At 42.7% G+C, this 26,882-nt stretch overlaps 1 protein-coding gene across 2 annotated transcripts in view; it reads left to right on the top strand.

The window, feature by feature from the left end:
• IQGAP2 (IQ motif containing GTPase activating protein 2) overlaps nucleotides 1–26,882 on the top strand; it is a 195,886-nt gene that overhangs the window by 73,541 nt on the left and 95,463 nt on the right. For both annotated transcript variants that reach the window (XM_069962769.1, XM_069962768.1), the window contains exons 3-5: nucleotides 11,569–11,725; nucleotides 15,305–15,382; nucleotides 21,502–21,578. In XM_069962769.1, coding sequence (XP_069818870.1) covers nucleotides 11,569–11,725; nucleotides 15,305–15,382; nucleotides 21,502–21,578 — 312 coding nt within the window. The remainder of the gene's footprint in view (nucleotides 1–11,568; nucleotides 11,726–15,304; nucleotides 15,383–21,501; nucleotides 21,579–26,882) is intronic.

Raw genomic sequence — 26,882 nt, 5'->3', positions numbered from 1 at the left:
CCCTTTATACCCTATTCTGTAGAGTAGTGGTTAGTGTTTTAACTCAGAGAACCCCCTACAATTATTTTCTGGTATATGTACAATATTGGGGATTCATCAATCTCATCCTCTGTACCCAACACACTAAAATCCATGCCACAAGCTAAAGCCCACCTTTTATTAACAAAAAATTGCCATAGTTAGAAGGGAAACAGCAGTTTGCTATTTTTGTGCCCTAGAAACTGGCATACTACCTCCACTTCTTCTTTCCTCCATAATCCTCATAAATGACTATAAATGTTCAGGGCTTTCTATGGCTACATTCCCTTCTCCCAGATTCTGCTCACTTCAGGTTAGCATAACATTTTTGTTACCTGGTAACACTATGCCCCCAACGAATATTCCGTGCCCATATTGAGTTACATAGTATGACAGTGACACAAGTCTCGGTATTGTTTATTTGCGCTCAGGAACCTTGTGTACACTAAGCCTGCCTAAACACACAGCGTTACAATAGAAGTGCCAAACCCAAATTTGTAGAGTCTGCATGTTCTTTTTATACAGCACGCATGCACTGCTATACTTACACAAGTGTACCGGACTGGTAGGAAAGTGTGATTCTTGGATTTGTGACAGTTTTATTGGGAGAATCGGATACTAGCTGTAGGAAATGCTGAGTGAACATAGCTTAAGGTAGCTTAGTTCAAATGAATTGCTGACTGAGTGTGTCAGTCCAAACCAATAGAGCTCTACATCCGGGACGCTAGTGAGTGGCAAGATAAGACTGGATTTTAATCACTTATTAACCCAGAAACAATGAAGGAAATGTATGTAGATTCTCTGCTGCCACCTTGTGAGATGAGCTGTGATGAAGGATATAATTGTGATGTGTTATGTGCACAATGTGCCTGGGTGTGAGACTAGTGATAATACTCAGTGGATGCACAGTCCATTGTGCTGGGAGAGCTACACCTGCTACATACATAACCTCATGCAGGGTTTCCTGGAAAATGCCATGCTAAGATTCTGTCTACTGTTCCGTAATGCACACTATGTACCCAGAATAGTCTGTAGGGGCACAGCTAGGGGCATCATGCTTGCTCAAGGATCAGCATGTGATCATGCCATCTGTCTCAGCAGCCTTTACTCCAGGTGCTTTTTCCTAGCTTAGAGATTGTTACACTACATGTATGAGACAGTCCTGTGTAGGGCGTAGGGCTTGGCGATATGGCCAAAAAAAACACAATCTTGAGAGAGTAGTTCCCTTGTAGGTACAGTCCGCCCCGATACAGGATGCTGCATTCAGGTCTGATGTGCTCCTGAATACAGTATCTATTTTCTTTTTAGAGCAGTAAACCTACCCTTAGCATGTCCTTCTCACAACTTCTGATTTGTTACAGTGTATTAGTGCAGGTTAGGCCTATCAACTTTTAGGGTACTATTACACGGAACGATAATCGGCCGAATTGGCCCGATTCGGCTGATTATCGCTACGTGTAATAAATGAAACAATCAGCCGATGACAACGATCATCGGCTGATCGTTGATATAGGTTAGAACCTATTTTTGTCAGGCGCCGACCGGGCACCGCTGCGTGTAATAGCGGTGCACGGGCGGCGACTAACGATATACATTACCCATCCACGTTCCAGGGCTGCTCCTGTCGTCCGCTTCTCCCGGGGTCCCGCGCGTGCTCTAGCTTCACAGCGGCCTGTCAGCTGATAGGCCGCTCAGCCAATCACAGGCTGCGGCAGTACCAGCCTGTGATTGGCTGAGCGGCCTATCAGCTGACAGGCCACTGTGAAGCTATAGCGCGGGACCCGGGGAGAAGTGGACGGCAGCAGCAGCCCTGGAACGTGGATGGGTAATGTATGCTAGTTTAGCAAGGGCTGCAAGGACATCGGTAACGATGTCCTTGCAGCTCTTGTTAAACGATTATCGGGCTGTGTAATAGGCCCATTAAACGAGCAACGATCTAGCAGATCAGCGCTCGTTTACAGGTATTATCGGCCCGTGTAATACCACCCTTACTCTAGGATGGGGGTGACAGATCACAGCGGACTGTCCAGACTGAACACAACTATAACAGCACCACAGCTGTGTCAGACCATTAGGCAATTAGACAGCAATGTACTGTCCCCTGCTTTTAACCTTTCCTGTACTGCAGCATAGAGAGGGTCAACAGGGACACTTGTCTTTTTCTGTTGACCTTCTCACAGTGCAGGAGTGCTTCAGCACAAAAAGGGTTAACTGCAGAATGCTATTTTATCGGCTCCTGCACTGTGCGAAGATCAAGTTGGAGGTCGCGGTGTAGAAGTACAGTAGATAGGACATGAATCTAGTAGTGTCGCCTGGTGTTAACCCTTTCTGTGCTCTAACATGTAAGTGATGTAATTAAGATAAGATAATCCTTTAATAGTCCCACCATAGGCAAATTCAGTATTATACTGTACATCACTTACATGCTGCAGCACAGAAAGGGTTAACAACAGGGGACACTACATTCCTTTCTTCTCTGATGTGAGATGCCATATTTTACAGCACCTCCTCAGTGCTTCTCATTGGGGAACTGGCTGGACACTTCGCTGGCTGCTGAGCCATAACTGACTATACTGATGAGGACACAGGGAGCTGCTCGGGGCAGGGCTCATGCACCTACAGCAGCGTGGCTGGTACCATTTTAAATATATGTGTAATCGAATTGAAGATTTAGCAAAAATTTAATTGTGAGGCCCCATAAGGTGCCCAGCCCTACTCTTAAGTAATATGGAAGTATGGGGGTCATTTAACTTCTCATAATGTCAGAATTGGTCCAAAGTTTCATCATAAGTCATGAAAGCCTTGGTGTAGTCCTCCTCCTGCAGGGAACATCTATTAAGGCAGTCTGTGTATAAGCATAGAGCAAGGAATTTAAAGGGTATTTTAGACTCGGACACTTATGCCACATATGTAATATGTGTATTTGGCTGGAATACCCCTTTTAATTTTTCTTTCTGTAAAACTAACTTATCAGTTCTTAGAAACGTGAAGACATGTTTAGTTGTTGCTTGGAAACCCGCTTACTCCACTGATGTTAAATACCATCTGTTATATTAAAATAAAAATGAAATTTATCTGCACAGTAAGTTGCATTTAAAGAATATTCACGTGACTGAGAATCTCCCTGTGTTCTGGCAGTGTTCAGCTATATATGTATATAAGTGATCTCTGGAATCACCTGGATTTCTGCATTGATTAATAAAATGTAGCCTGATTGGTATCCAAGTTATAAATATAGACAAACACAATGTAACAAGCTAATAGCACACAAATATGGACAGATGACAAGGAAGGGAACTTTTATAGCCACAAATGCCCAGTATATTTAAAGGAGTAGTTTAGCAAAAAAAAAAAAATCCTTTCAAATCAACAGGTGTCAGAAAGTTTCAGAGACTTGTAATTAACTTCTATTAAAAAATCTCAAATCTTTCAGTATACATTAGCTGCTGTATGTCCTGCAGGTAGTGTTGTATTCTTTCCAGTCTGACACAGTGCTCTTGGCTGCCACCTCTGTCCAGGTCAGAAACTGTCCAGAGCAGTAGAGAATCCCCATAGAAAACCTCTTCTGCTTTCCAGGCTGGAAAAAATATTACTTCCTGCAGGACATACAGCAGCCGATAAGTACTGTAGGACTTGAGATTTTTTAAATAGAAGTAAATGACAAATCTCTGGCCCTTCCTAGAACCAGTGGATATGAAAGATATTTTTTATTTTTTTTGCTAAACTAATCCTTTAAAGTCTTGCACACCAAAACCTCCTGAAGCATGGTGGAGGGCTCATTGTGGTTTGGTGCAGCTTTTCTGCCTTAGGGAATGAACTCTTTAAACTCATTGTATTCTCAATGATCCTAAAAGTGTTACTAAGCATTTTACAGGATTTTACAGAATGTAAGGACTGCAGGCCATGACCTCAAGCTAAAGAAACATTGGATTATGTAGTGAGACATTGACCCAAGGCACACAAGTAAATTTTCTAAAGAATGGTTGAAAAAGACATAGCTGTGACCCTAACCCTATCAAGATGATGTGGCATGACCTGAAGAGGGTTACCCATACAAGACATCACAGAAATAGCGATGAGCTAAAACAGATTTGAAGGCTGGAATAGTCAAGAATTTCTTCTTGCTGTTGTGCAAATCTGCTATAGGGTTACCTACAAGCTATTAAAGGGAACCAATCGGCATGATTGTGCTAATATGGTTCCCATATGCAAAACAGGAGTCCATGGAGCCTCGGTTGCGAGTCTCAAAACACAGGATAACCAGATATCTCTAGCCTGTTGCCACGGGGTGCCTCCATGATAGGGAGAGCACCACACCACCCTGATAAATAGCCCCTTAAGTCCCACTTGGTTGCGAGTATTGGAACATAAATAGGGAAACACCAGGGTGGCCCCTTTTTGTCAATGTCTAACTCAAGGTGCGAGTATTGCGATCATGACAAGGGCTTGCCAAGGCAGGCTTCCATCCACAGACAGCTGTTTCGGGGTTTTTGCCCCTCGTCAGTGTGGAGTAGGATTCTGGCTACAGGCTAGAGATATCTGGCTATCCCGTCTTTTGAGACTCGCAACTGAGGCTCCACGGACTCCTGTTTTGCATATTTAAATTTTTGGGGGCATCAGTGGAGACTCTTGATTGAGTACTTCATTGGAATTTTTTTCACTGTTCTCCTTGAGTTCAGTGATAACTGTGTTTTGTTGGTTAATATGGTTCCCAGCTGCACAGTATAGATCTACTGTGCAGCTCCCCAAGGCTACCAGCCGTGTCTGCGGTGGTAGCATTACATCTGGGGACAAAGTAGTTTTTTCCAGCACGCGAGGCTGGGAGAGGGGCAGCAACTATCAGGAAGCCGTCCATGACCAGTCACCATTCTCTGCCTGTTGTCATGCGGATGATTGACAGGCAGAGAGGCAACTAATGGGTCTCTCTGCCTCACAATCATCCCCGCACTGCGCACTGACAGGCAGAGAGCCAGGACTAGTCACAAGCAGCTGACAGCAGGATACAGACCAGGGCAGGGGATACAGACCAGGGCAGGGGAAGCTTTTCCTGCCTAGGGCCTGGTGCTATATAGGAAGACTTCAGTATTGTGAATGGTGATTTGAAGTGTTTGTGTGTGTGTGTGTGTGTGTGTGTGTGTGTTGCAAAGCCACTCAAGGAGTAATATGTAGTTACTGATTGCCTTATTCACACTGTCAGTTTTCATTTCAGTATTGCAGCTACAATGGCCTCTTAATGCCTCATTCCACTGCTTCACTTTTTTTTTTTTTTAATGACATTTTCCTTGGGTTAGATCAGTTAGTTTACTCAGCTGTTCAGGGGCGTGTCCAGCTGTTGGCCAATCAACATTCATCGTCACTGGGCCCGTCTGTGCAGAGCAGGGGAACAGATGACATCACTTCCTGCATTTGGTCTCTTTTTGCTGTTACTAAAGACCGAATAACATTAGTGACAGAGCCTTATCTGAACCTTTCTAGTAAGTGAGACACCTAGTGGCAGAATTTATAGCATTGTATTTCATATAGATAACAGGCAAAAAAATGTAAGTAAACTTAAAAAATGTAGTTAGTCACCTCCCCTGCTGATTTAACATTACTTATTGTTCACTGACAGTAGGCATTTAAATAAATGTTCCTATTTTCAGTGAATTATATCATGGGTAGCCTGTCTGTCTTTAATGGGAACGTAAGAGTTGCGTATCCAAGATTAGCAACAGTTCTGAGGATTTCAGGAAGAAAAGTAGCTTTGGCATAAAATATTGCAGTTATTTTATTCTGAAGTACTTGCATCTGTAAACACATTATGAGGTGTCTGCTGTAATAACACGGCTTATGCTGCGCTGCTTCAGGTTGACTTGTTTACAGCTGACAAATACAATGCACTGATCTGAACAAAGAAAATCCCTGATGTTATTATTCAGCTGCTGAAGTGATTTATTACCAGCATCATTGTTATATTTCAGAAAGAATGATATGTGCACTAAGCTCCTGCATTCATATAGTGTAGTCGTGCCTGAAACCATCACTGTGCAGCCTACATGTTGCGGCATGGCTCTTCTGTGGAGTACTGTAGCTCACACTCTGTTCTATCTTTAGTGTCTTTACTTCATGCTTGCCATGTTTTTGGTGTTTCAAAGGCCCATAAAGTGCTGACGGTGCATTAGCAACAGTTTATGCATTTATTTCACGTAGACACAAAACTTAAAGGGGTTATCCAGCGCTACAAAAACATGGCCACTTTCTTCCAGAGACAGCCCCACTCTTGTCTCCAGCTTGGGGGGGGGGGGGGGGGGGTGTTGCTGCTCAGTTCCATTGAAATGAATGGAGCTTAATTGCAAACTGTCGTGTTGTCTCTGAAAGAAAGTGGTCATGTTTTTGTAGCACTAGATAACCCCTTTAATTGAAATATTTCTAACCATTCTATAACTTCTTCATGGCATTTTCGCTAATTCCCCTTTTGCAGGAATCAGCTTCAATTTTCAGTTGTCCTTACACTGCTCACATAGAAGAGAGAATCCTGTTACTCCTCCTATTTTAATAGAATTATATGGGCAACTGTAACCTGATCCCTCAGTGAACTGAATCGCCTCGAGGTGGTCTTGATCAGTTTTTTTGAATAATTTAATACATTTAGGAGGGGATGGGGCAGGAAAGTGGGCTACCATAATCCGTTATATTGGATAGAGAACTGTTCAACCATTATCCGTCCATTGATAACACATTTGGCTCTACTAAACATGTATATTATTTGTGTTTCACATCAATCTCTGCCCCCCTTGCTTAGTGGCACTCTTACTGGGTGCTTACTCTTCGATCTCCTTTTGAGTGGACGTAGCCATAGTGCACATTTTTGCTGTCACTTCACTAAATCTTAATGGACTTCAATAGAGGCTTGACTACAGCACTCGGTTATCATTCCCATCAATGTTGGCTCAGGAGAAGCAATCTGACAGACCTCCTCTGTAGGAACAAAATGATCAAGTTACTTGTAGATTATACAGACATGTCAGTGTTAAATGGATTGATCAGTGTAAACTATCCACCATAGGCCATCAATATCCGATTGCCAGGCACGTCCGCCAATCAGCTGTTTAGCAATCACACTGCACAGTGAATGGAACAAAAAGCAGATAGCACCATTTTCTGTAGTGGCTGCACTGTGTTACTGCAGCTTAGGCTGGGTTCACACTACGTTTTTGCAATCCGTTTTTATCGAAAAATGGATGCAACTGTGTGCATCCATTTTTCCATTGACTTCCATTATAAAAAGAAACTGATCAAAATGGATCCGTTTTTTTTGACGGACACAAAAACCTGGTCGACCTAATTTTTATTTTATTTTTTTAAGAATGGAAATCAAAGGAAAAACGGATCACAGTTGCACCAGTCTTTTCCATCCGTTTCTCATCTGTTTTTCGCAAAGCCTTAGCTGTCATCAAAGTGAGTGGAAGCTGAGCTGCAGTAACCTTACACAGCCACTACAGAAAAATAGGAGCCATCTGCTTCTGGCTGTGTTCATTATAAACAGCAGATCACTAGGGGTGATGGGGGTTAACACACTCGACAGATTTAACATCTGCAATGTTCTTATGGTTCATCAGGTACAAACATAGTATCTGGGCTCCATATGGAGAGGAGGTTGACATTTTGTTCCAGATACTTCTAGTTTACCATCTGCCTAGCTTTAGAAGTATGCTACAAAATAGATCATCTTACAATTTTCCTCAGAAATGTTGTTGAAGTAAACACTCTTCCCTTTTGTATGACTATCTGCCCCGTTTTGTTGGCACCAGAGCAGAACTCCTTTCTATACATAATGGGCCTGAGGTCTCACTTCACTATACGCTGCATAGAAACTTTTAAAGTGAATTCATGTGTGACATTATAGTCATGGACATACATGGTGAGAGGACAAAAGTGCAATTTTGTAGTTACAATAATGTGTGATGGTGGGTTGTATGGCGTGTATCTGCTTGCTCTGGGTATATTGTAATTTATTGGTCTTAAAGCAATCCTGTCGGCAAGAAAGAAAAGGGGAAAAAAGTGCATGGCTATAAAGGACTCTGGGCATACCTCATTGATCTCTCTAGTCTTTTTCGAGGCAATGTGATCAAGAATGGCTGCACAATTTTGCCAGCAGAATCAAGCAATCATTGGCTGATGTATTTCTGCCAAATGCATGTGACTACTATTTGGCCTTGTCGTGGCGGGAATATAGAACTCCCCCGGCAATTTGATATTGAAGGCCTATCCTACAGATAAGGCCAATGTTGTTCCTGGAAACCTTTTCCTCTAAGGGCCCTATTCCACCGGACGATTATCGTTCAGATTATCGTTAAATCGTTCAAATCTAAACGATAATCGTTCGGTTGAAATGCAGTTAATGATTAACGACCAATCGAGAAATCGTTGATTGCTTTATAAGACCTGGACCTATTTTTATCGTTGCTCGTTCGCAAAACGTTCGCATTGAATAAGACGTCGTTCGGACGTTCGCAATAGATACGAACGCAATAGCAAATAAATAGCGAAGAAAAAACGATCGCAATTACGATCATAAGTAACGATTATCGTTCCATGGAAATGAGTGAACGTTTTCAGGTCCTTCGCAATAGCGGTTGTTTGAGATCGTTAATCGTTAACGATTATGCAAACGATAATCGTCCGGTGGAATAGGGCCCTAAGGAGAGATACTGTATGCTAGAGCAGTGCCTCTCACTCTCACTGTGAAGTGGACCTCACCAATGAGGCGCCCCCTGGTTGTGGAGACACAGCTGGGGAGGTGGATTTTTATATAACAATTTATAAGCTTCCAGATGTCATGTTCTCATCCAGATCAGTCATAATTCTGATCACCATGGTTAACATGACTGTTTTTCTTTGCACAAGGTTTTTTAAATGACCTTAGGGGATTGTGGTAACAGAGTATTTTCAGTGCTCTCGGATCACATGGCTGCTAGACTAGCATGGCTGTAATAGATAAATGCCTCTAAGGTTTTTTGTTTTTATCATATTTTCAAGCTCTGAAGTTGCTTGCTAGTTATTTTGTCTTTGTTATATGATGTACAGTTTACCTTGTCCAACAACTCCCTTGTTTCCTATGCAGTGTTTTATGCGTTAGGCTATGGTCACACTTCTAAAGTGGCCTACGGGTGTACAGAAAAGTATGCGGACATACTCTGATGTACTCGAACTGTGCTGCTTCAATTCAGTCCAGCAGAATAGCAGTATATGTATGGAAACGGAGTAAACATAGTCACTAATAGACTATATTCAGTCCCATGAACTTAATAAGCACAGCTCAGGTAAGCAATGCTATGTGTCTTGATGTCTTTCTGCCAGTATGTCGGTGTATACCCCACACATACTGCATTTTGTAGGGTGCAGAAAAAGCTGATAGAGCTACAGTAACTGGTCTCGGCCTGCTCAAAGATACTCTGTGAGGGGCCAGCAAACCAGGCCACAAATTTCAGCCAGAACTTGCTGAGAAACCTAAAACGCTGTTGCTGTCCCCATGCCAAGCTGCAAGAGGAGCAGAAAAATGGCTTGCTGAAAGGTTCTGAAAGCAGCTGACACCATTCCAGGATTTCTTGTCAAACGTAACTCTTTAGTGAATCATGCACTGCACAGAATTACAGTAAAGCAGACCTGTAAGAGTTTTTAAGCTTTCAAAATTGCTGACAGGCTTATGCAGAGGAAAGGGGGAAGCCAACTATACCTGATGTAAATAGCTACTGTTGAAGATGCAGATCACCGTCATAAGTGCCCAGGAGGTGGGAGCTCTGTGTTGAGAGTGTTCCCCTCGTCATCAGTTATGACTGTTTAGAGGTTCCCTGATTGTGTAAAGTGGGATGGATTGACCCATCCCCTCCAGCATTTGATAATTAGGGGGGCTATGTTTTGTTTGTTAAGAACTTGTATTTGGTACAATTTTTGTACTTAATGGGTTTTTTAAGACGTGAATTTGATTAAGAAAATAAAAAGAAATTATAAATTGAAAAAAAAAAAAAAAGAGTACCGGTTGTTAAAGAAAACTTTTGCTGACACTATTAATCCCACTAGGGATGACAGTTAGATAAGGGAAGCAACCGGATGCATAAAAATAAAAGGGGTTCCCTGATTGGATGCTAGAACTCTAGTCATAGCTGAGGAGGAGGGGCAGGGAGTACTCTTAATACAGAGCACTCTAGGCACCGAAAAAGAAGAGCCTATCTTCTGGGCCCTTGGGATGTCCAGAAGCTTTAACGTTTATCTCGATACATCATCACCAATGTATAGGCTTGTCATCAGTTCTTTTTTTTTTTTTTTTTTTTTTTTTTTTTTTATAGCTCAGATCTCCATCTTTGTACAGAACTTAAACTCGTTGCAGAGTGAACTAACCAAAGGTTAGCTCTTTGGATAAAGTGGTTGCACTGAAAACTTGCACGGCAAGTTACAAAGGGGCCTTCATGGGCAGTCATGGTGGGGGTTACGCACTACCTAAGGTGGAAGTGCAGAATATAAGTCCTACCACCCTTGGATGCAATGTCAGGTCAGATTATGACATTTTACGAGAGCCTTCTTGGGTAAAGGTGACAGCTAGTCACTACCAGCATGGCATTTTCAGCAATGGGTCGTAGTTGGAATGCCCTACTCACCTGCCCAGTACTCCACAGCTGCTGTACCAAAACCCCACTATTCTCTGCTGCTCCCTGCATCTTCTGACTCTTTAGTTGAACGGGTCAGTCAGTGGCTAAGATGGGTCACCTCTGTGACCAGTGAGTGGGGATTTCCTGTAGAGTCAACACATAACACTAGACGGTATTATTAAGAATAGTGCAGGGAAGTTCTCTAGCTAAAAAGAAAATGCTATGAAGCAACTATTAACAACTGAGACCTGATGGGTCCTATTTTAGATCAATGGAAATCTACCAGAATGATGGATGTGTTAAATATCTGCATATGTGCAAAGAACATTTGCACAAATATGACACAGTTTGGCACTAACCTCACACCTATGCACATGTTGTATTTAAATATTATGGCATATGGTTTATGTCTGTAACCAACGTAATGAAAGACAAAATGATCAAAAACATATGGACTATGCTTATAGCAAACTCCAAACTGCCCTGATAGTGTGTAACTATAGGATGTACAGACACACAGGACACACCTGAATCCAAAAGATCCCTCTGCCTGGTACGACACCAGTATTATAAATAGACATCCAGGTTAGGCGTCTGCTGCCCAGAATTTGGAGAAGCTACAGTATGTACAGTGTGTAACATTTTGGGCAACTGATAAGGTTTTCAATTTCTTCATCTTCAGCCTTATCTTCATATCCATGCACTGTATTTCACCTGTAAGTACTTGGCTCCCACAAGGTGTATATTAGACACATATGTAGAGTAATTCAAACTCCTATCATTTTGACACTTGCCCCCAAACAATAGCTTTTCATATCACACAGCTGGATTTCGAGTTATGATTGAATGTCTAAAGAAAAGTGAACTCGTCTCATCAATGGATTTGTTCCTTGTGCCAAAACTTTTTTTTGTTACTTGTTTGCAGGTGGATGGAAGCTTGTCTGGTTGAAGAACTGCCGCCAACTACAGAACTGGAAGAAGGTCTGAGAAACGGGGTTTATTTGGCAAAGTTAGGCAGATTTTTTGCTCCGAAATTGATATCTGAAAAGAAGATTTATGATGTGGAACAGACAAGGTTTAAGGTTTGTACTGCAACCTTTTTTTTCCATAACATGTCTGTTTTGCAGGTGTGTTTTCACCCTACATTATGAAACTAAATAACAATGTGTATAACAAATAGAAGACCAATCATTTAGGTAGTCCCAGGAGGCATCTCCCCACCCCACTAGGCTTGATTGACACATCTCTCCCTATTTGTGTATAGGAGATATTATTTATGGTTGCAGAGATGTCCAAAGTTTAGTTTTTTACCAATGTCCTAAACAAACAAGGAGAAGCCTATAGAATTTATCTGTTTGTTATAAATGAAGTGGACCCTACAGGGTAGGGAGAAACTGGTGAATTGTAGCTAATTTGTAATGAGGGAGTTTATTCTGGTTTCAAGCAGCCCCTGATTAGAAACTCCTAAAAGGTTCCCATTAAGAAAGTTGAACAGGATTTTTTTATTTTTTTTTTAAAAAAGGTCTACTATGGTGGCAATCTATCTGTAGATTTTGCAAATAGTTTTGACATGGTAGATGCAAAAGAATATGGAGATTATCGGCAATAAAAGACCCAGAGCACTAAGTGAAAGACCCAGGACACATGCTTTTGGTGCCATAAGCACAAATAACATACAGTACATAATCTAGCATAATCTAAATATTTATTTATTTTTATTTATTTATTTTTACCTATGCATTTTCAACGCCATAACTCTATCTAAGCCAGTGTTTCTTAAAGTGACTCTGTACCCACAATCTGACCCTCCCAAACCACTTGTACCTTCGGATAGCTGCTTTTAATCCAAGGTCTGTCCTGTGGTCCGTTCTGCAGGTGATGCAGTTATTGTCCTAAAAAAATACTTTTAAATTTGAAATAGGAGGCAATCTGCCTGGAGCATTCCTAATGATCAAGAGGGACAGAGAGGTTGAGTCTGTCCCTCTTCATCATTAGGAATGCTCAAAGCAGATTGCCTCCTATTCCCCACCTTTGGCAGCCCGGCAAATGGTCTGGATCGTTAAGGACCTGTGCAATGTTCAGCATGTAGAAAATGTTTCAGTGGCATTCCTAATGATGAAGAGGGTGGGTAGGATGATCGGAGGGGTGGTGCAAAGTTAGGGCACAGATACTCCCGTTAGGAAAGGGCTTCATCTGTGCCCTAACTTTGCACAACCTCTCTGTCCCTCTTCATCATTAGGAATGCTCAAAGCAGATTGCCTCCTATTCCCCACCTTTGGCAGCCCGGCAAATGGGCTGGATCATTAAGGACCTGTGCAATGTTCAGCATGTAGAAAATGTTTCAGTGGCATTCCTAATGATGAAGAGGGTGGGTAGGATGATCGGAGGGGTGGTGCAAAGTTAGGGCACAGATACTCCCATTTGGCACAGGCTTCAAGATTAAAAGTATTTTTTTAGGAAAATAACTGCATCACCTGCCGAACGGACCACAGGACAGATCTTGGATTAAAAGCAGCTATCTAACGGTACACATGGTTTGGGGGGGGTCAGATTGTGGGGACACAGTAGCTTTAACTCCAGTCCTCATGGCCCACCAACAGGTCATGTTTTGAGGATTTCCCATACAAAGAACACCTGTGATAATACCTGATGTAGTATAAATATATCCTTAAAACATGACCTGTTGGTGGGCTATAAGGACTGGAGTTAAGAATCACTGATCGAAGGGGTTTGGAGGTAGGGATGGTCCGAACAGAGTTCAGTTCGGGTTCGTACGAACCCTCGGTAATGATTCCCACTGTCTGCCCGCCCAGTGGAGCGGGCAGATCCAGCGGGAGGACCGCCTGGAAAATTGGGATACAGCCATAGCCATAGGCTGTATCCCGGTTTTCCAGGAGTTACTCCCGCTGTATCCGCCCGCTCCTCTGAGCGGGCAGACAGCGGGAATCTGCTGCCGAGCGTCCGGGTTCATACAAACCCGAACCTCGGCAGGTTCGGACCATCCCTATTTGGAGGTTTAGTTTAGAAGTTTCTCTAATCCCAGCTATCTGTCACAATTTGACTACTATTCAGATTAGATTCTCCTGAGGCACCAGGAAAACCATGATGTCCATGTTGCGGAAAAAGTTGGTAGTTGATTTTGCCAGTATTGCACTTCCTACCTCTATAAACCTATTTTAAAACTGTTTGATTAAGGGGAAGATTTATCAGTAATGTTTTAAGATGCATTTTAAATTAATTTTAATGGATTGCAACAAGGGGCAATATCCAACCTGATCAAAATGATACATACTGTATCATATGCTAGACATGTAAGACACATCTCTAATATATCTGACATGTTTCAAACCTGCATTTCGAACCATATAATTTTCACCCCTTTGATACATTTCATGACTCCACACTTCTTTGTATACAGTAGATATGTTACAAAACAAGAAGTCATAAAAGATGACATAAACATAAAGGGGTACTCCGGAGAAAACAAATGTCTGACACAGTGCTCTCTTCTGCTCCAGTGTGTGACTATACTTAACATTGCTAGATTGACAGGTCTGTTTCTCTTGAGCATTGTCTAGACAGCTTCTCCAGAGTATTTTCTCTTGTAACTGAGCCAGCATGATTATTTACTCAAAAAATTGACATTTTGTAGTTGCTTTTGTCACAGAGTGATGTCTGTGTCGGGAGTATTAACCTAGTTTCATGATGGGATGTTATCTAAGGGCCCGATTTACATGGAGCAATAATCCGCCCGATCTGTAATAATGACAACGATCAGCCGAAGAGACGATCATCAGCTGATCAGTGATTTTTAAACATGTTAAATAAAACAATCACTACAGTAAAAAATTAAAGATTATACTAACCTGTCCACGCTCCCCAGTGTTCTCCAGCCTTGTTCCTGTGCCCCCCCCCCCTCACTACACAGTCTCGTCCATTTTTCCGAACCCATCTCTGAAGTGCCAGGCTGCTTAGCCAATCACTGGATGTAGCGTTGTTCCATCTCAGCCGGTGACTGGCTAAGCGGCCTGTCATTTCAAAGATTGGATCAAAAATGCCTGAGGTTCTGTGTTGAGCAGGGAACACAGGAACAAAGCTGGATGACATCTCGGGAGCCTGGACAGGTAAGTGTTCTCTTTATTTTTACACCAAAGCAAGGGTTGCAAAGACATCGCTTACATGTAATAGGCTCAGTAAGCGAGCACTGATCTAGCAGATCAGCGCTCATTTATATTGTAATCTCGGAACCCAACACTCTAAATTTCAATTATGCAAATTAGAAGTGGCAGTTTTCTAGGTAAACCAAGTGTCCGACCAGCGTTTCGTATGCTCACCAGGAGGTAGTAATAGGTAATTTCATTTGTGACTCCTCCTATGAGAAAAAAAAAAAAAGAGTGGCCCTGATTCACCTCCAAACATGGCCGTTATATCAGAACCTGGGTCAACTGAAGAGCCAGTCTGACCCTGGGTACAGTAATATCTTCTGCTTGGTGAAAATAAGGTTACAGCTGGATGTAATATAAAATCTGTATCTCTTTATGGACTTCTTGGAATTACAAGTAACCCTTTTTACGGTGTTATTGAAATATAATAGCATTATTTTCTATACTAGCAACTTATGGTATAAATAGTAATTCTGTGCTGTTTCTGTTTTTTTTTAGCGCTCTGGTTTACACTTTCGGCATACAGATAATACTGTACAGTGGTTACGAGCTATGGAATCAATTGGACTTCCTAAGGTAAGAGACTGTTTGTTTGGATTCCATTGCTAATTGTTGATAGTGGAATATGACCTTTTTTCAATTTTTAAATGGACATTACATATTAGGGAGTTAAATTTTTTTTTTTTTTTTTTTTATTTTGTGGGCTATTGGTAATTATGTTCAAAGGTTAGAGAGCAAAGGATGCTTGTATGCTTGCATATTCGGTAATGGCATAAATAGCAATTCCCTAGTGTACTTCTGTCATCAGAATAGTTCTTTCTGTTTATAAGTTGAAGTGATCTAGTAATAGAGCAAGGACAGGAAAATTCCTTTTGGCTTTCCTGTTGGCAAGCCGCTCCTTCTGCAGAGGCTGTCGGACACCAGGATCCTGTCCGGCAGCCTCCTCCCCCTATGACCTGTATATAAGAATATACAGTACACAGCGGAAAAGATCCCTATCCTTTCTATAGCCCTGCATTGGTGCTAGACTGGAGCTTGTGATGGGGAACTGCATTGATTACAGCCCTACAGTTCTGGACACAAACAGTGGTGGCAGCAGAGGGACTGTGGAGACCCTTAGTGCTGCCAGGCACTGGAAATATATTTGTAAATTAAAAAATTTTTTTTTGAAGGGTAACTTTAATGTTTTGGAGGCTAGGCTACAGGATATGCTGTGAAAAACCTGACACCCCACTTCTGCTGGGCCCCCGATGCAGGCAATGAAAAGCACTGCTGGTAGAAATCCGTACCTGGCGCGTGCCTGCATCAGGAGCGCGGCAGGTTTTTTCACAGCGTGTCCTACCACCCCAGAAACATTATAATTACCCTTTTAATAACATTATATTACAAACTAATATAACTTTATTAAAACAACATTTTCGGAAAAGAAAAAGCTTTAAGCTTTAACCCCTTAAGGTCAAAGCCTATTTTCGTTTTTGCGCTTTTGCTTATTCCATTTTAAGTTTAAAAGTCCATAGCGCTTGCATTTTTTCACCTAGAGACGTATATGAGCACTTATTTTTTGTGAAACCAATTGTACTTTGCAATGACAGGCATTATTTTTCCATAACATATGCTGCGAAACCGGAAAAAAATCATTTGCGCTGTCAAATTGAAAAAAAAAAACGAATTTGTTTTGATTTCGGGGAGTTTTGCATTTACGCCGTCCGTCCTATGGTAAAACTGACTTGTTATGCATGTTCCTCAAGTCGTTACGATTACTATGATATATAACATGTATAACTTATATTGTATCTGATGGCCTGTAAAAAATTCAAACCATTGTTAACAAATATACGTTCCTTAAAATCGCTCCATTCCCAGGCTTATAGCGCTTTTATCCTTTGGTCTATGGGGCTGTGTGAGGTGTCAGTTTTTGCGCCATGATGTGTTCTTTCTATCGGTACCTTGATTGCGCATATACGACTTTTTGATAGTTTTTTTATTACATTTTTTCTGGATTTGATGCGACCAAAAATGCGCAATTTTGCACTTTGGAATTTTTTTGCGCTGACGCCGTTTACCGTGCGAGATCAGGAATGTGATTAATTAATAGTTCGGGCGATTACGCGCGCGGCGATACTAAATATGTTTATTTATTTATGAATTTATATTTATAAAATGGGAAAAGGGGGGTGATTTGGACTTTTATTAGGGGAGGGGATTTTTTATTAATAAAAACACTTTTTTACTTTTTTTTTTACTGTAACTAGAAGCCCCCCTGGGGGACTTGTATATAGACAGCACTGATCTCTCATAGAAATCAATGCTGTGTATATACACAGCAAAGATCGATTAGATCGGTCATAGATTACTATGGCCTGCTGCAGGCCATAGCAATCTATTGCCGAGCCGGGATCAGCGTCATTCCGACGCTGAGGCCCGGCACGGGCAGAACAACGGATCTCCCCCCCGCGATCGCATCGCGGGGGGGAGATCCGTCCCACTAGACACCAGGGACGTGCGGCGCAGTGCCTCTAAGTGCAGCTGTCAGGTTTGACAGCTGCACTTAGAGGCTTAATTAGCCGGCGCGTCAACGGGACCCGCGCCGGCTAATAGAGGCACTGCCCGGCTGCACGTGTCAGCCGGGATCAGCGCCGTTCAGAGCGCGGTCCCGGCGGGACCCCGCTCTGAGCACCCCGAGCGGCACCATGACGTATCAGATACGTCATGGGTCGCTAAGGGGTTAAACATTTAGTCCCATCTCCAGACAGCATGCTAAAGGGTTTTGTGGGTAAGGTTCCAGGAAAACTTGTCATTAATTGATCATCAAAGTAGTCATGTGGGCAGTCCTACAAAGTGATTGAAAGTAGGGATGAGCAAACTTTTGAAAAATTCAGTTCGGTTCGGTTCGATCCAGCGAACTATTGTGAAGTTCGGATTCGTACAAACCGAACCTAAAACGAACCTTGCTATAACGGCTGAATAATTGCAGCTACAATAGTGGGAGTCTGATAGGGTATAGTTTCAATTAGTTGCAGTTGCTATTACAATGAAAAAAGTGGAAAAAATAGTGAAAAAAATTAGCCAAGGTGTAAGTGATTACACGGGACATAGGAAACAAAGTTCCTTGGACCCAGTAGGGTGGAAAACAGACATTTGACAGTGGAACCAGCAGCAGTAATAGTACTGTATTGGACCCAGTATGGTTGAGAGCAGACGATTGACGGAGGACGAGGAGGCAGTAGCATTTGATTGCACCCAACCCAGTATGGTTGAAAAGAGACTATTGGAGGAAGCGGCACCACTTGATTGCACCCAGCCCAGTATGGTTGAGAACAGACTATTTGAGGAGGAGAAGGCGGCAGTACCTGATTGTACCCAGGCCAGTATGGTTGAGAACAGAAAATTGAAGGAGGAGAAGGATGTTCAGCCTTGGAGCGGTGGCCTGGGAATCCTCGTTTATGATGTTGTTTACATCACAGTGGCTCAGTGGAAACCTGTGCACTATGAGGTTTATCACATGTGCTATAAAAGGTGTATGACTCAGCCCTCCCTGCTGCACTGCAAAGAAAAGGTTCCTCCCTTTGTGGGCTACAACCCTTCCGACCGTTAGTTGACCTTAGGTCAGCCATTCATATATCTCCTACCTGATGGTCCAGGGGAGATCCTGCCCTCTGTGGCTCAGTTCACCCAGGCTCACAAAATGGAGGACAGTCTGACAGCACTGGGCCTGACATCGTTGGTAAGACACCGGGGCAGGTTGGACTGCAGTCAAAGCGGTGGATGGTTGCAAGCTGGTGGAGGCAGAACTTTTGCAGAACTGGCCCCCTAAAGCAGCGGGGAGGTGACAGTGGCAAGAATGGGCTAACTTCCTGATGGTCTTCTGGAGGAATGTTGACCCAATGGGCAGGAACAGACATGTACTGCCCTTGCCCATAATTAAAGGACCAGACATCAGCACTGGGGTGCACTGTCTTTGACACCAAGAATCCCAATGAGTCGCCAACATTTTTTTACACAACTGTGCAGTGATGGGACAGCCGATGGGATTTTTGTTTTTCTGGGACAGTGATGGGATTTCTTTGGACTGTTTTTTTTTTTTTTTTTTTTTTTGCGGCTCAACGGAGTTCTCCTATTTTTTGATCCTTTTATTGTAAAGATATGAACTGAGATTTTGACTTAATAAAGTAGATCAGCTTGAACACTGGAGTTGCTTTCATGTGTCTTGGTTGATACTCACAGACAGCTGTCACATTACATTTTTGATTAGGCACCACCCAGGTATATCTGAGGAGACTAACTTAAGGTCTTACCCTAACAGGGGTGACGTCACACATCTTGATATTAACAGAAAACCAGGATACAAGGGATTATAGGAGTAGTAATCCCTTGTATCCTGGTCTATTCTGTGATTTTATGTTATTGTTATTTTAACCAGATTTGTTAAAAACTTTCTCAAAGTTCGGTTCGATGACGAATCAAACTTTTTGCAAAGTTCATAACGAATCTGGTTCGTTGTGGTTTGGTTCACTCATCCCTAATTGAAAGCTATCTGTGTATATGTGTGCCTGTGGAGAATAGAACCACACACTTGACTGCTTTGCTAATTCAGCACTAAGGAACCAAATGTGCAGTCCTACGCAGTGATTGACAGCTCTCCCCAGATTCCACTACACTTTTTATTGTATTATAAAAGTTTTTTTTTTTTTAAATGAACAAATGTCATTTGTCATTGAAAAGAAATATAGGTAAGTGGAGGCAAGATGAAAAGAGAAAATATGTGGCTAGGCTAATGAAACAAAATATAGTCTAGAAGCCAGAAAAAGAGTGGGCGGAATAATAAAAGACGTAAATGTAGGTTCTATCAATTTGAAAAAGTGGTAACGAAGATAGCTGAAGCTATCAACATGAAGAAGGAACAAAAATTAACACTAACCCAACAAGGGAGAACAAAGGAGGGAAGGATGAGGAGGGTAGGGGAAGCTGGTCATCATGTCTAAGGGTAGCCTTTTTGTATACTTCACAGTAGGTGTTCAGTTCCTCTGCAGTGCCTCCACAGGGGAAATAAAGGATTACACTGTTGAAATGAATGGGATGTCCATGCTGTACATAAATGTGCTGGGTCCTCCAGAGAAAGACTAGATCTATTCAGCCACTCTTCTTTCTAGGTCATAGATCAGGGCCATCAGTGGCGTAACTAGAAATGGCTGGGCCCCATAGCAAACCTTTGATAGGGCTTCCTCTCAACTGACCACTAAGCCATGAAGTGTAGGCATAACTGCTGTTCTTTCAGTTAGAGACAGTTTCAGATCCTGGGAGCAGGCCTCTGGGCCCCCTGATGCGGTGGGCCCCATAGCAGTTGCTATGGCTGCTACAGTGGTAGTTATGCCCCTGACAGCCATGAATGGGAATGCAGAATAAGATTTGGGAGCTGTAATCCATAGAGGGTAGGTTTTGGTAAACTACTTACTTTCAGATTATTTACTGTGCATGTGAGGTATATGTCAAAAGGCTTCCTAGGGGCAGGATGAATGTAATAGAAGAAAATACACTGCTGTATGATACACAGGGAGTATATTCTCTGGTAATAGCAGTCTTTTGTGGATATGTAAAGTATTTTGATTGTTAGAATTAGTTAAGATACAGTAGTCTATATGTTGTGTATAGAGATGAGCGAACCTTGAGCATGCTAGAGTCCATCCGAACCCGATCGTTCGGTATTTGATTAGCTGGGGCTGCTGAAGTTGGATAAAGCTCTAAGGGTGGTATTACACGGGCCGAGCAGGGCCCGATAATACCTGTAAACGAGCAGCGATCTGCTAGATCGTTGCTCGTTTACTGGGCCTATTACACGGCCCGATAATCGTTTGACAAGAGCTGCAAGGACATCGTTACCGATGTCCTTGCAGCCCTTGCTAAACTGGCATACATTACCCATCCACGTTCCAGGGCTGCTCCTGCTGTCCGCTTCTCCCGGGGTCCCGCGCGCTCTCTAGCTTCACAGCGGCCTGTCAGCTGGTAGGCCGCTCAGCCAATCACAGGCCGGGACCGCTGCGGCCTGTGATTGGCTGAGCGGCCTATCAGCTGACAGGCCTCTGTGAAGCTAGAGCGCGCGCGGGACCCCGGGAGAAGCGGACGGCAGCAGCAGCCCTGGAACGTGGATGGGTAATGTATATCGTTAGTCGCCGGCCACGCACCGCTATTACACGCAGCGGTGCGCGGTCGGCGCCCGACAAAAATAGGGTCTAAACTATATCAACGATGAGCCGATGATCGTTGTCATCGGCTGATCGTTGCATTTATTACACGGAGCGATAATCGGCCGAATCGGGCCAATTCGGCCGATTATCGTTCCGTGTAATAGTACCCTAAGGTTGTCTGGGAAACATGGAAACAGCCAATGACTATATCCATGATTTCCACATAGCCTTAGGGCTTTATCCAACTTCAGCAGCCACAGCTAATCAAATGCAGAACGATCGGGTTCGGATGGACTCGAGCATGCTCGAAGTTCGCTCATCTCTAGTTGTGTATTATTCTGTATTCCACATTTAAGCTCCTAAGTTTCGATCATTACGTCTTTTTAGCTTAAATAAATGTCTGATTTTAATTTATTAAAATATTCACCTTATTATTTCCTAACAAGAATACTAAGCTTTTGAAGTGAAATTCAGTTCATTGCAATAAATTTCTCATCTGATTTACATTCATAGATCTTTTATCCAGAGACCACAGATGTTTATGATCGGAAAAACATCCCCCGAGTTATATATTGCATCCACGCTTTAAGGTAAAAGAAATTGTAATTCTTACCCTCTTATTTATGTGAATAAAGTCATGATGTTATAAAAATATTTTCCAGAAATGTAGAAAAAGCAAAGCTCGATCTGTTTTTCATCTGTCTTTATGCTAGACCATACCATTCTAATAATCACATTTAATATACAGTAGATGATGTGTGTTGGGGTTGATATCAAAGGGGGTCATGGGGCTACACTCTGAGAGTACAGAGGGGATATCACAACATAGTAATAAGAAAATGCACAGGATACAAGCTTAATCTACTTGGCAAAGATGGATTAATACTCCCACCGATCAGCTTGTTATTTCATATCCTTTGGATAAAGGATAACTTCTTGAGATAGAGCTACCCCTTAAAGCGACTCTGTACCCACAATCTTTCCCCCCAAACCACTTGTACCTTCGGATAGCTGCTTTTAATCCAAGATCTGTCCTGGGGTCCGTTCGGCAGGGGATGCAGTTATTGTCCTAAAAACAACTTTTAATCCTACAGCGCTGTGTCTAACGGCCAGGGCTTACATTTGTATATGCATAAGGCTGGCACACCCTCTCTGTCCTTCCTCCCCACCCTCCTCATTATTAGGAATGATCCGGGAGCATTTACTGCTGTTTGAGCTTTGCACAGGTGTATTAACGATCCAGCCCATGTTCATTATACACACAGGTGGGGAATAGGAAGCAATCTGTCTAGAGCATTCCTAATGATGACGAGGGTGGGGAGGAAGGACAGAGAGGGTGTGCCAGCCTAATGCATATACAAATGTAAGCCCCGGCCGTTAGACACAGTGCTGCAGGATTAAAAGTTGTTTTTATGACAACAACTGCATCCCCTGCCGAACGGACCCCAGGACAGATCTTGTATTAAAAGCAGCTATCCGAAGGTACAAGTGGTTTGGGGGGGGGGGGGGTCAGATTGTGGGTACAGAGTAGCTTTAAAGTGTAACATAGTCTCAGTATCAGGGCACACACATTGTATTGCCTACCTTTGCAGCTGCACATGGCCCTAGGGTAACTGCTGCTGCCTTAAAGCGAATGTACCACCAGCACATTGCTTTTCAGATATTTACATGGATAGAGTGGCGCTGGAGTGGAGACACCCTGGCCACTGTCTTTTTCTTTTTGAACAGAGGCCCAGTTTCGGCATATGACGCTGTTTTATTCCCGGGCATCGGCCGGGGGTGAAGCACTGCAGACAGGCCGTCCCGTCCCAAGTGGGAGGTAACCCCCTCCTTTCTATAACACGGCTTCATTAGAATCAATGGAGCTGCGTCATAAAGGGACAAAGATTTACTCTAACTGGGGGCGGGCCTGCCTGCCTCCAGTGCTTTATCCCTGGCTGGTGCCAGGGAATAGAATGGCGCCATATGCGCGAAATAGTCTGTGATTAAAAGAAGAAATCCCTGCACTGGCGCCGCTCTATCTACGCAATTCCATAGTACATTTCCTTTAAAGTGAATCTGTTGGCTTTAATTTATTTTCTAAGCTGCTGACACTGTTAGATAGCTGTTAGGTCAAGGATACACATGGTACCTTTCATATTTTCATCTGTGCTTCTAAATAGTGCAAAACTGCTTTTATTTTCTAGTGCAAAGTGTCAGAGTGGCTTTTCAAGCCCCTGAATAGCTACATGCTGGTATCCCTCCTTCCCTTCCCATCCCTATACCTGCTTGGGGCTCGGGTTCCAGCTGACTTTCAATCAAGCAGAGATAGGGAAGGGAGGGGGAGCGTGGAGGCATTGCAGCTTACAGTATTTCAGGAGCTTTGGAAAACCTCCTCTACAATTTGGGGCTGCATTTTGCCGCAGAACTTCCTATGAAATGATATGTGGACATGCATGTATTCTCTGTAAAAAAAAAATAGAGTAAGAAGGAGGATTGCACAGAATCCTTTGCCCTGGTTGGCCCAGCTCTGGTTAGTTGTCTGTTGAACTTTGCCTGCACAATATATTGGGCCATGTATGTGCCCTGGATACAGAATGTAACTTTATAGGCAGTCTGATATTTGGCAATCAGTGGATATGATTTCTGACCCCTATCTATCATTAGTACATGGACTTGGTCTAGAGCCCATTGCTAAGCATGAACAGCTCCGCTGTATATAAAGCTTCTGGCAATGTGTGAGCAATGGCTACAGATGTGAGAATCACAGCTGCATTAACCTTTGGGGTTACTTAGACGTCCATCTGTTTGGAAGGGTTTTCTTGCCAATCTGAAACCAGACAAACTTGGATGTTATCTTTCCTGATTTATTTCAGCATTAACTAGAGCAGATCTGAGTGTTCCTTCGGCTTTTACATGAAACAGACAGTTTTTCTGTGACTTTAGTCGTTCTCCTCAGTAAAAGGTCAGACCTCGGCTTCTCTGGACGTCTGTTTGCGGTTCATTAAACAGACATTGGTTATTGTTGTATAAGCGAGTTACACAGAACCTGTAACATCTGCCTTGTATTTCCTGTGGCCGCAGCCTGCACTATAGGCTTCCAGGCATCTGCTACCTAGAGGCTTACATTATCTATTTCCTGGCCTTGTCGCCTTCTTTCCTGTCTATAGAAAGGGGTTTCCTCTTCCAATTTGTAATGATGGCAGGTATTTACCTTTATGTATAGAAATACAAACACAACTATTCCCAAACACTAAAAATGACACCAAAAGATCTGTGCTCCACCCCCACACACATTATACCTTGAACGTCTTTCATATTAAGGCTAATGTGTAAGAAAATAATAAACAAAATTTAACATTAAAGGGGAATTATACAAAAAGTCCAGAGGCTAGTAGTTCCATTAAAATTGTCATCTTTATTGTACCAAAACCTGTATAAATCAATATATCCAATCCATACATAGAACAGGAATGCAACCATATATCAACCATAAAAAGGCACAGGAGCAATGCATGAGTTTTCTCTATTGTCTTAGTGCCATAGGGGCAGAACCTATCTTTGTCTGGGCCCTAGCACCACTATGTCTCACTTTATTGTATGCACATTGTGCATCGCTGATTGTGTAAAGGGGTGGACATATAGCGAGGCATAAGTGTATACAGATGCATATTTATAAATTACTTTTACTGCTACTGTATGTGCTACAGAAAGTGAGGTTTTCTTTTCAGCCTGACATGGTCTCATTGCTGCCACCTCTGTTCATATTAGGAACTGTCCAGAGCAGTAGCAAGTCCCCAAGGAAACCCTCTTCTGCTCTGGACAGTTCCTGACATGGACAGAGGTGGCAAAAGAGAGCACTGTGTCAGACTGGAAAGAATACACAACTTCCTGTAGGCTATACAGCAGCTGATAAGTACTGGAAGGCTTGATATTTTTAATAGAAAGTTATGCAGATTTATAAATTACTTCTAACACCAGTTGATTCAAAAACATATTTTTTTTCTCCAGAGGACCCCTTTAACCCCTTGCCATAAGATGGCATAACAGCTAGTCATGAAAAGCAGTTATTTAGCACATCATAATGAGCCGACACATCATAATATGCAGGGGCTTTATAAAGTGAGCTTACGTCATCGAGAGTGAGAGCTGGCTGCTATTAACTGCCATGTCCTCACCGTTATGATGGGCGGCAACGATCATGCTTCTGCCCGCCATTTACCACTTAAACACTGTGATTGCTGCGTTTAAGGGTTTGTGACAAGAGCTGCGCTCCTGTCACTGTCTGATTGGGACCCACCGCAGTGTGACTGCAGGGGTCCTGATTGCTTTACCTCTTTGCTGTCCAATCTTCAGTTGTCTAATACAGGTCTGCCCATGGCCGGTTCTATAGGAAGATCAACGATAATACTGATCAGTGCAATGCAATGGCATAGCATTGAACAGTATATGCAATCTAATGATTGCACGTAATACTCCCCTAGGGGGACCGGAAAAAAATATGTAAGTTTTTAAAAATGGTATAGACCCTCTCCCCAAATTAAAGTTTTAAATTGCTCCCTTTAAAAATAAAAAAATAAAACACATAAAAATATATCGATATTTCCACACAGTGAACGGCTTAAACGGCACAAGGATTGCTGATTTTTTGTCACATTATCGATCAGAAAAAAAGTAAATAAAGAGCTAAAATTCCTATCTACACAAATATGATACTAATAAAAACTAGAGAACATGGTGCAATAAATGATGCCCAACCAGCCCTGTAGGATGAAAAATAAAAGCTCATAGAAGGCGAGTAGAAAAAAAAAAAATGCAAAGATGAAAAATGGCCTGGTCCTTAAAGGGAACCAATAAGCACATTTGTGCTGACTGGGTTCTGAGAACGGCTGCACACACCTCGCAGCCGTCTCTCCTGTGGTGTTGGGGTTCCGGGCTCTGTAGGCTTCTTTTCCAGTAAAACGCATTTTTATCCCGCTTGCGAGGCAGAGGGAGAGCTGTGAACTAGTCATTTGGGCTGTGACTAGTCCTGGCTCTCTGTCCTGTCACCGCGCTGTGGGGTGATTGACAGGCAAGGAGGCCCATTAAAGGCCACTGACAGGACAGAGAGCCGTGACTAGTCATAGACCAGATGACAAGTTTACAGCTCTCCCCCTGCCTCGCGCCCGGGATTAAAATTTGTTTTACCAAACAAGAAACCCACGAATCCTGGAACCCTGATACCACCGGAGCGCCGGCTGCAAGGTGCGTGCAGCCCTTGTGGGACCCCAGTCAGCACAAATATGCCGATTGGTTCTCTTTAAGGCCAAAGTAGGTGGCAGAAGCAAGGAGGATAAGAAACTTGCAAGCTGTATCTAGAAATAAAAGTTGCAACTCGCTGTATAACTACTATGGGCAGTTACTGTAGCGTGATGTTGTTCGCAGAATAGATATTGCTGGACGCCATTGTAATTTATGTTATGCATATGAATTGCATGATGGCATAGTCTGTGAAATGAATGACTGCTTGAAATTCTGGTACTTTCCCATGTATTATTTTTGTTAAGTAAGCGTCTTTTCTAAGTGCTTCTGCACATGTTCACTTTCAAGTTTTATTGCCATAGTAAATACCTGATTTAATACAGGATTTGGGAAGCCTTAGCTTCTGTAGATACAACCAAAGTGAGAAGCAATGAGAGAGAACAGTCTGATTTATGTGACTTGCTAGATCGTGTACCCTAAACTCAGAGGAACGAAGAATTGAGTCAAATGGAATTTCATCAAATATGTAATTAAGGCAGCAGTCCGTACCAGATGTTACCTCTTACTGAGTATTAATATGGTATTCACTCTCGAGACTTCACATTCACTATTTATTCTGCGGCATATCAAGTATCATGTGCCTAAGGTTTTCCTAAGGTGCACACCTCAAGACT

This window comes from Dendropsophus ebraccatus, chromosome 3 (genome assembly GCF_027789765.1).
Source record: "Dendropsophus ebraccatus isolate aDenEbr1 chromosome 3, aDenEbr1.pat, whole genome shotgun sequence".
Classification (NCBI taxonomy): domain Eukaryota; kingdom Metazoa; phylum Chordata; class Amphibia; order Anura; family Hylidae; genus Dendropsophus; species Dendropsophus ebraccatus.
The sequence above is the reverse complement of the archived record's forward strand: the minus strand, read 5'-3'. Positions and strand labels throughout refer to the sequence as shown.